General features: G+C 49.9%; 1 protein-coding gene across 1 annotated transcript in view; it reads left to right on the top strand.

Moving 5' to 3' along the window:
* Positions 1-321: 321 nt before the first annotated feature.
* Positions 322-10673, top strand: part of KCNN2 (potassium calcium-activated channel subfamily N member 2) — a 752674-nt gene continuing 742322 nt past the window's right edge. Inside the window, exons 1-2 of the mRNA XM_069625521.1 lie at positions 322-1206; positions 2074-2169. Coding sequence (XP_069481622.1) covers positions 337-1206; positions 2074-2169 — 966 coding nt within the window. The 5' untranslated portion in view covers positions 322-336. The remainder of the gene's footprint in view (positions 1207-2073; positions 2170-10673) is intronic.

Below are 10673 nucleotides of genomic sequence, written 5' to 3'. Positions count from 1 at the left end.
CGCTGCCGGACTGCCCCAGCGGAGTCCCCCGGTGTTATGACTGGCAGCTGGCCATGCTGTGGCTACCGTGGTCATGAGCCGGCCTGGCTCCTCTCCTGACACCCCTCGAAGCTCCGAGGACTGTCGGGTTCCTTTCCCCCACCCCCGGGCCGCGGCTTCTCCCGGGTCTCCCAGGCGCCGCCTCAGCGCGTCTGCGGCGACTGAGGAATCCCCCTGCAGCCCCGCCGGGCTCCTTCCCAGGCCCCGCCCACCTGTCACTAAACCGCGCCCTCTCCCCCAGCAGCCACGCCTCTCCTGTACTCCACGCCGCAGCGGGGCCGACTCCCAGCTGACGTCATGCCTGTTGTTTTGGTCCGCCCGACCAATCGGACCCGCCGGCTGGATTCTACGGGCGCCGAGGCGGCCCCGTCCGCGCTGCTGCGCCGCCGGGAGGACTTCCCCGCCGCCGCCTGGGCCACGCAATGCGCAGGCTGCGGCGCCGGCTCCCCCCGCCGCGGCGGCTGTCGCTTTAACAGCGCTGGCATGGGAACGCCGCGACAGTCCCAGCGCGCGCTGCAGCACGAGCGGCCGCAGAGCGAGCAGCCGCGGCGGGACTGCCCCTGCGTGCACGCGGCGGCGGCGGGGGCGGGAGGGGACAGCCTGCCCCTGCTCCTCCTCCGCACCTCCTCCCCACTGGGAATCCGCAGCCCGTCGCCGGCCTCCTCTTGCGGCTCCTCTCCGCGGCACCCCGGCGGCCGGCGCAGCCCGGGCGACAGTGGCAGCCATGCGGGCGGGCGCCACAGCCCGCAGCGCCGGGAGAGCAACCCCTTCACCGACATCGCCATGAGCAGCTGCAGGTACAACGGCGGCGTGCTGCGGCCCCTCAGCCAGCTCAGCGCCTCGCGCAGGAACTTGCAGGAGCTCGACTCCGAGGCGCAGCCGCTGCAGCCGCTCTCGGGCGGCGGGGGCCCCGAGGCGGTGCTGGTCTCCAAACCCGAGCACAACAACTCCAACAACCTGGCGGCGGCCGCGGCGCCCTACGGCAGCTCCTCGGGCGGCAGCAAGTCGGGCAAGAAGAAGAACCAGAACATCGGCTACAAGCTGGGGCACCGCCGGGCGCTCTTCGAGAAGCGCAAGCGGCTCAGCGACTACGCGCTCATCTTCGGCATGTTCGGCATCGTGGTCATGGTCATCGAGACCGAGCTGTCCTGGGGAGCCTACGACAAGGTACTGCTACTGGCGGGGGACCCCGGCATGCTGCAACCCCCTGCCCCTGCATGTCTAACCCAGCATGCCAGCCAGCCCCCCAAAGTAGGGTGCAGTGCGCGCAACGCTTTTGGAGCTCGGCGCTGCAGTGACCGGACACGGGTGGGAGCCATTCACGCACTTAAGTGACATTGATTTGTAACGCGTCACGTGAGAGCTGAGCCCTCTCGCGTAACCTCCCGTACCATCACATGCAGACAGTTTCACAGCGGCGCTATATTTTAGACAGCATGGTCGTTACAGAACTTTTCTCCACTGTTAACCTGCGAACCCATCCTAGTTTAATGCTTGGGTTCGTTTTTGTTGTTCTGCTGCTAAACTTGCCTCTTCCCGAATTTCTATACGCAGTCCTCTGTGGCGTGCTCTCACCTTTTGATCAGAGCCTTTCAAGTAATTGGGTAAACGCAGGCACACTATTAGGAATTGCTGACTTGACGCCCGTTGGGCAGGTATTCTAGTCGTTGAGGAGAGCCGAACAAGAAACACGATCCATTCTGACTTCTGTTCTATGTGTCTCGTTGCTGCAGCGCCTTCGTCTTCCAAAAGTTAGCTGCACGAAAGTGATGACATGCTGCTTTTGTGACCTTTTAGGAAGTTTGCTTTGTGGACGCTACTGTTACTCCGTGTATGTTGCCTTCTTGTGTTGCTACCCCGAGTGGCACACTTGGAGTGGCGTGAGGGGCAGGAGGGGCAGGAGTGTTCTTTCACGCGCACTACCGATTGCGCCTTTAGATTGGGGGGGCAGCTGCACAGTGCATAAGTGAAATGGATCATGTTTTGAAGGGTGCGCGTGTTTTTCTGCACACTGACATGCCGTTTCCCTTGCAGGGCTCCCTGTACTCCCTAGCTCTGAAATGCCTTATTAGCCTGTCCACGATGATTCTGCTTGGTCTCGTTATTGTATACCACGCAAGGGAAATCCAGGTAATATGTTACGTTTATACACCTTCGATGTGCCCCGTACACTTTTTTTTAAAACTCAATCTGGATTGCACAGTAGAATGAGTGTACTTGATCTGATATTGGTCTTCTCGAGGGTTGCATGTTCCTATTCCAGAATCTGCGGAATTCATGTGATTGCCCTAGGGCGTGGTGTGGGGTATGGGTGGAGGGGTGGAGGGTGGGTAACTGGGACTAACATGTAGTAAAGCTGTTTAAATTGAAAAAAACACATCATATACTATTTGTCCTCTAAAAGCAACGCGTGGGTTTCTTGATTCCTTGTCACATCGCCAGCTTGTGTACACCAAACCAATACACATAATAGCCGCTGGTAGGTTCTCAAACGTGTAGATTGCTCTTGTCAAGCGTGATGTGCGGTACATGTATGTGAGTGTTTAGTACTTTATGTTGGAGCATGGCGCCTACACGCGCCACCTGTCAAATGGGGCACACTTTCTCTTGTAGGTAAGCCTGTGACATCGGAATGCTCGTGGGCACACATGAGACCCTTCCCTCGAGGAGCTCGTGGGCACACATGAGACCCTTCCCTCGAGGAGCTTCGATGGGCGCTTGGTTACTTTTCATTTCTCACAAGGCCGCAGAGAACACTGGTGCAGTTGAGGGGGCGACTGGCATCAGTAGCATTCCACTAGGGTCCCAAGGGTGAACACGTGTACAATCTGAGTGCACGATTGTTCATACACCTACAAAGGGTTAAATGTAATTTCGGAATCAGTGCACGGACCAAATGAACTACACGCGGTGCATTCAGTTAATGGGGAGAGTCTAGCTAAGGGGCCGCCTTCAAACACTGAACTCAACAGTACTGCGTGTTTATCTCAGCTGCCAGCTTCAGGCGTGTTCGTCGTCACGCCTACTTGTGTCAGGACGCCGCGGTCACACTGTCCTCGGCAGTCTTGCTTCGCGCAGTGCTTAATATGCCGTGTCAGCCGGTATTTGCGTGCAATAGGTGTCGGTGTGATCGCCAGGCCATGCTATGGCGATCACTCGCCGGGGGTGGCGGGGGGTTACCCACCCCGCCGCTTCCGTTTTGCAGGTGCGGGGGACACCTCCGGATTGTCACACGCGGTTGGTTATGTTATCTCTTCCCCGCCCCCACTAAACGGCCCTGCAGCTCTGTAAAGGTCCGTCCACCCGCCGGAAAATGACGCTCCGGGTTTTCTTTTCAAGAGATTTCCAAAAACGTGCCACCGGTTGGCTTTATTTTAGCAAGAGGCATCAATAATGCATTGGAAGGACCCGAGCACTGCCACTGGTCGGGGCGAAGAAGAAGGGCAGCTCCGTTTTTTTGTTTTATTGTAGATCGTTTTCATATGCCGTCACTTCAGTGCCTGATAAGTGCGCCCATTGCTGTATGTAAGTACTGAGAAGTGCAGGTGTCGTTTGAAACGGTCGTTTAACCCCGTATCTACACCATTAATGTGCATCTCGCGTAACGCACGGTTAGCTATGCTGTCCCTAACGCTCAGTGCAGCGTGGACGTGGCTGTCATCGTGTCACATCTAGAACTAGGCATGCTTTCCATGATGACATGTCGCCTTTCAAACGGCGGTTTAGATGCTCACACGAAGGTATTGGTAGAATTCACATGGAGGCGTCAAGCCTGGGAAAGTCCCACTTCTAAAAGAAAGTTACTGTTACTTCTCTATATGTGGAGTGCCCGTTATTGGGGCCGAGATTCCACAAACCAAGGCAGATTGCATAATTGCATTGCCCACCAGCATGCTAAGCAGTTAAGACCTCTGGGAACATAACATTGTCAAGAGCAGTGCTGATCCAGAGTCTAGCTCCATGGTCCAGCTGAGAGAATGAGTGCCCTGATCAGCACCACGGACAGCGCCGGGTTTGGCGATGTGCGGCTCTGGCGCCAGACACTGGCGGGGAATGAGCGAGAAAGAGGGAGCTGTCCTGAGTGCTGAACGAGGCAGTGGGCCGTGTGCTGTGGCGGTACCGCTGCACCTCTCTGACTGCCACTCGCTTTGATGGAAAAGGCCTAACACAATCTCCCTGTGAAGTGTTCCGGGTGTTTGACGTTTGATAGAAGCATCGTTTGGCGAGGCAATCGTCTCGTTTACTTCCCCGGGACGCCTGGCAGGCATTGCTGCGTTTCATGCATAATACATGCGAGGGGAATCCCATCCCAGGCCACGAGTCTTGTTTCTGCTCCACGGGGCAGGGCTTTGGGTTGCCTTTCTCCATCTCCTACTGCGCTCTGTGTGTTGTGTGGAGTCTCTGATGCTGGGAATGCGGGCGGCCTTCCTCCGAGATTTCCTTCCTCGGGGTCTCCCTCCCTGGGGCATCCTACCACGCCAAGTCACCACTGTCTTGGTACGCAGCCTCTGTGCACTGGGGGAGGGTAGACTAATCGGGTGACATCTCGTTATGGCAAGTGCAGTAGCATGGAAGGAGGTTTCCTGCAGAAGGAGGGGAAGACATTGAGACCCGAAGCACGAATGTGAGGCTTAGCACACGGATTTACATAGGAAAAGCGTAACCTTTCAGTTGGCATCCTTTTTAAAACGTTGAAAGGACTCCAGAACAATCGCCCTCTCTGCAATTCTGCCTACAGGCAATACCGCGTAATGGTCCACGCATGGAGTAAAGGGGCAATGCCATAGGAATTAAAACCGTGCCATAAACAGCAGCAATGCCCAGCACTCCCTGCCGTATTTGCCAGCCATCACAAGTGGCCCAATGTCACCAGCACCAGACAGGAAGGGAGACACATCAGGGGGCTAATAGCACTTGGGTGACAAAGATCTAAGAGCAGGATGGGGCAGGGAGGAGGGGACAACGGCAACACAAGAAGAAAGACCGGTCACACCACAGTCAGCGCCAGCTGGCCAGGGGTGCATCCAAGCACCCAGACAAAGAGCAAAAGGCGTAGCTTCAGGCTATGTATTCCAAAAAAAAGGAGAGGCAACTGGAGGGAAACCCCGGTCCTTCTTGGTACTCCGAAGGACCACCAAAAGTCATCCTGCCAACGTAGGCGACTGAATTTCTTTTCCCAGAAACCCCCCACCCTGCAAAAGAACGAGAAGGGGAAAAAGCAGAGCAGGAAAGGACAACGAACGTTGTACGCAAAGTCGTTGGAAGAAGAGGGTGGCACGGGCCAGGAGGATACCCTCTGGCCCACGTACCCAAAAGTACAACTGAGACTTTTTATTATGAGTGTAATTTTATAAATAAATTACCAATATGTTTCTGTGATTTTATGTATGTGCAGTATAATCCACTGCCTTTTTATTGCCAACACTAAATCCAATGTATCAGTAATCTGTGGGGTAAACCCAAAGGGGCTGGGTTTGCTGGGGAAGTACAAATGATTGCCATCTCTGCTCCCAGCTTCATACGTTTCCTTCACGTCAGAAGGTCAGAGTGTTGAGTCATATGGCATGTATTCAAATACAGCTGCCCCTCCCATACAGCAAAGCCCGGTTGATTCTCGTGAAATACATTTTAATGGCAACGTGTGTGAGTATAGGAGGGTTGCAGAGGAACTTACTGAGGCCAATTGTTTTGTACTTGACATTAAAGAGTTGAAAGTAAACCAAGCACAGTCCAAGGAAAAAAGGGTGTTGTGCTATGATGCAAATATTAGGCCATGGCATGAAGAGGAATAGAGCGACACACTTGGCACCGTGCATAAGTTGCAAGAAGCATGCATTTTATGCATTATGATATTTCTGGCCGTTATGAGGTTTTTTCCAATGCTTTGTGTCTTGTGAAGCCTGCGAATAAATAGGAGTGAAGGGATACATTCCTTGGGCGTGGTGTGCGATGGCTTTTAAGGGCATATTTTTGTTTTTCTTTAGTGCGTTCCTCAGTTTTTGAAGGTTTCCTGAGCATAGACGCTTTTAGGAACTGAAATACGTCTTTGAGTAGAAGTTAAAGCAGCTTCCGAGTACAGGCCATGGCAGAGTAAGCAGGAGTTAGCTTGACAGGCAGCTGTCCCCCTATCCCCCCACACGAGATGTAAACTGTAACTGTCTGTCCCTTCTGTATGATCCACTGTGCTTTAGATCTTTCGTAGATTCTGCCCCAGTGCTTTTTAAGGTACATATCCACGTGGCATGGGCACTGTATTTGAGATTGTTTGCGTGGCACTATTTGTCTTGGTCTACTCAAAAGTAGCACCTGGCATTTGTTTTCAAGTTTACAAGGCACTTCTAGGCTAAATGCAGGAGCCAAATAGTTACCATCAACGTTTTCAGTACCAAGAATGTCGCCTCATGCGGCCTGTTTTAAACTCTTCTAGTTATTTGAATAGACATGTGTGCACGTCGCCTGGACGTGCTTACTTCCAAGAGCTGAATATGAACACTTTGGATACTTGAGTTTCCTCTTCGAGAGAGTGAGTCTCTGAACGTCACTAAACGCGTACTATAATAAGGGTTATGACCTCATTTAATGGTGCTCAGTGTATTGACCTGTGAAGGAGGAAGGGCAAGCGTGTCCTATTTCGATTCCAAACCCGTGTCGTGCAGGCTGAACACGGATGCCTGGGACACGCACTTAACCCGTTCAGCTATCGTGCTGACAAGCAGTCCATGCACATAGTACCTTGTGGTTCTGTATCCCACCGTTCAAGTAGACCTCCTAATCTGACCCAGCATTGTCACCGTTGTCGTGTTTACATTTTTTGTCCTGTAGGTCTATCACATTTTACTGTTCATACTCATTTGTCAAGGAAAATGAAGATGCTTTCCAAGTCCCTTCAAAATGATCAACAATGGAAACTAGTGTGCACTCCTATCTATATATATATATATATATATATATATATATATATATATATATATATATATATATATATATACATTTCCAAAGTATTACCAGGGTCCAAATTCGGGAAGAAAGATTTATTTATTTATTTTGCATTTATAGCAGCGCACCAAGCCCTCGGGCATCAGGGCGCTAGTTACAGTAAAGTGCAGAGTGCCAATCTTCGAAGTGGAAGCTCACGCATACGTTACAACGTGTAGGTGGTTCTTATGGGGCTGGTCTAGCATAGCCACGCCTCATTGAACGGGGAGCTACAATAGGCATACAGATGCCAGCGGGCCAAAAGTTAGGGTAAATGCATAGACCCGCCACGCTTCATGGTACAGGGCTATATCAGAACGCAGTTGGGGTGCATGGGCAAGTCAATCAATTGCAATACTGCAGAGCATGGTGCAATTGGGAGGGCATGGAACAGATTGTAGCCTGTGGAAGCCGCGCCTCTAGGAGGGATGCGCTACACCGGGCAACAATTGTGAAGGTCAGGCATTCAGAGGTTGCAGGTGTTAGAGATAAAGGAGGAATAACAAGGGGGGGCAAGAGTACAGCAGGTAAGTGAAATAAATGATGCAGACCGGTAGGGTGGGCAGTTAACAACAAGTGGGCAATAGAGGAAGTGCACGTCCTGTGACTGCAGGGAGCAAGGGCAAGAATAGCAGGAAGAGATGAATGTTTATGCAACATTTAGATGCAACCCATGCCGACATGTTCAAACTGTCATGGCCACACAATTCCCCTATGGGAATGGTCGACCATCGCTGTCTTTGACTGCTTGAAGGTCATTGTCAAAAATTCTGCAGATTTTCACGAGTATACATAAATGATGGGAAAAGCATGGGTCAAGTAAGACCATCCTTAAAGGAGTGACGTTTCACAGCTGTGGTAGCAGGGTCTGCACCACGTCCACTCCAAGGAGAATGAGCACCGTTCTGAATTTCAATTTAACACAATTTGGTATTCAAAGTAACATGATGGAAAACAAGCATATGGCTGACATTGCTCGATTGGAGCCAGATGGCCTGTCAGATCAAACTACTGAAATGAACCCTGTTTACTGGTTGCCTATACAAATGAATAAGAGGAATCCGAGCAACAATTGGGTCTGCTGGAAATGCGAGAGTGCCAAGGATATGCTAAGCTACTTGATCTGGTTTTGCGTTAAGCCACATGCCTTGAAGGGGCGTGTCCTGGCAGCTCAAACTGGTGTTGGAGGTGAACATCCCTCTGAAAGCCTCCCTGTTGGTTCTGGCCGATCACAAAGGACTACATGAAGTCTCCATGCAAGGCTAGATGTTCAGGGGCATTATGTTGGCAAAGTAAACCATTAGATGTGCCTGGAAACGTTCTGTGGGCCTGAGCATTGAAGAGTGGGCCCACACATGTGTAGCCCTCTCGACAATAGAAAGGGCCATATACAAGAACGGAGGAGACTTGCATACATTCAGGTTAATCTGGTAGACCTTCTTGGTGGTGTATGGTTGTATCAGTGGCAGGGGCAATGTTGGTCTGGATGAACCCCAAGTCAACTATACCTCCTGCACCTCCCATAATAAGGCAGAATATTTCCCCTTGCACTGCCACCCCCAGGCTCCAGTTTTGAGTAAGGGGTGTTTCCATCTGGCTCTTGGCACAGAGGGTACGCCCTTGAAGAGGGCAACCCTCATTTCATGGTATATCGAACTACACATGTGATTATAGCTGGAGCACCGTTTTCTGGTTTTCTGAATGTCCCAATTGAAACTTGTTCGATACACACTGTTGCATTCAATAGGACAAGATTTTGAATGAAAAAAGATTGATGTTGAAATAATTCGCATGAACCTGTTTAAACATCCTTCAGGAATGCGAATTAGAATAGTGATACTTTCAGAACATTTGTGCATTCTAACCCATGACATAAGCAACTTTAAAGATCTTTCCTTTTTGATATTGGGAGTACGTTTACGAGTAAGTGACACCACTAAGAGAAATGTTACATATAAAGTAATGCAATTCTAAAAAGCATACACGTCAACCAAGAATCATCTTGTTTTGTGTGTGCTGGAAAATCACAGCAGCAGGCTTTCAGCTTTGTGGCCTACCTTCCATAACACATTCCCATTACTAATCATTATTCACATCCCATCATATCCTGACAGGCTCCACTCAAACCTTTGAACACGAATATTTTCCACGTGAAGACGAACACATTGCCAATCCTAGTGTGTTGTTGCTACTTTGTTTTAAAGGGTAGTACTTGCCCCAGTGTAGTATCACTTTGTGTTGCAGTTTACTTTGTATGTGAGTTTTTGATTATCCAAGTAAAACAGTGGAGGCTGCAGAACTCCAGCATATATTCTGATAGTTTGTTTCACGTAGGTTGGCTGGCACGTGATTCGTGCACAGACCTGTAGTGGTATATTTATGGACAACCATTAACATTGGAAGTTGATTCCATCCCGATCAAAAGTGCCTCACAAAATATACCATTGATGTGAGTCAATCTAACTCTGTGACTCATATAGAACCAAGTAGATCCCCCCCCCCCCGTGCCACAGTTAAGCCAAGAGCCACGTTGGTGTACATAAAGGTTATATATTCAGTAATAAGTCCAATTACTATTTGAACATAATCGTAACTCACATCACCAGCTCTGTGGCACAAAACAAAGCTGTAATGCAAAGATCTGGGAATAGACTGAACCAGGATTACCGACCCAGCCTTTTAAGACGAAGTAGCAATACTTTGAGATGTACGGGGATGCAGAAGATACTCAAACATCAATAATCAGACTAACTCAGAAAGTTGGTAAAGTTTAGCTGTTTTAATGTCAATTATCTAAAACGGGGAGTACAACAGACGTCTCACAGCATGATCTCAAAACATTTCATAACAAACATGAGTTATATATTAAAAACACATAATTGCTGACGTCAACCTGCATGGCAAACTACAAAAATCTATTGAAGAAAGTGATTGGGTCTAAGGGAACATCTAGGTATACGTTCCATAATTGTTTAAAAGAGTGATAGGGTCTTTAACGTCAGGTGGGGCAACTGAGTCCTCCCCTCAAACAAGTCACTATGACCGTCATCAAATGCATGACATTCCATTGGTTACATAAGCTATAGGGCTCTTTACTACGTGGCCCTCTAATTGTTTGGCACCCTTACATCCATCAGTACTTTTTCACCTAGGCCAGCAGCACGCAAAATTAAGAGGAATATTCTTAGTCGGCAGTTAAGCTCAGTGTAAAAGAATTTACTCCAAGTTCTGCGGTCAAAATATGTGAGCAAAGAAGACCATAGATTTGGGGTCTACGGACCCAGACTATGGACTAAGCTACCGGGACATATCAGAGAGGCCAAGCCACTTATGATATTTCATAAGGCTCTAAAAACCCATTTGTTCTGCTGATACTTCCCACCGGAAATACTGACGGGGCAATTTACTTACTGTTCTGGAGAAAGACATTTCAATATCCACAGTTCCCATCTGCGCCCAAATACGATTTAGTTTGTCTGGTGCGCGATACAAATGACTCAAAACTCCTGGTGGGTTGGTCTTGACCATAGCTTCCCACCAATTAGCAAATCATCTATCATCACCTCTGTGGTCTGCACGTCAATTAAGGCTTTGTACTTGGCCTTGGAAATGTTCCTTGCTCTGGAGAATACGAGGTAGTAGAGGCACGCTCTGTCTCC

This window comes from Ambystoma mexicanum, chromosome 6p, assembly GCF_040938575.1.
Source record: "Ambystoma mexicanum isolate Mex_15411 chromosome 6p, UKY_AmexF1_1, whole genome shotgun sequence".
Taxonomy (NCBI): domain Eukaryota; kingdom Metazoa; phylum Chordata; class Amphibia; order Caudata; family Ambystomatidae; genus Ambystoma; species Ambystoma mexicanum.
The sequence above is the reverse complement of the archived record's forward strand: the minus strand, read 5'-3'. Positions and strand labels throughout refer to the sequence as shown.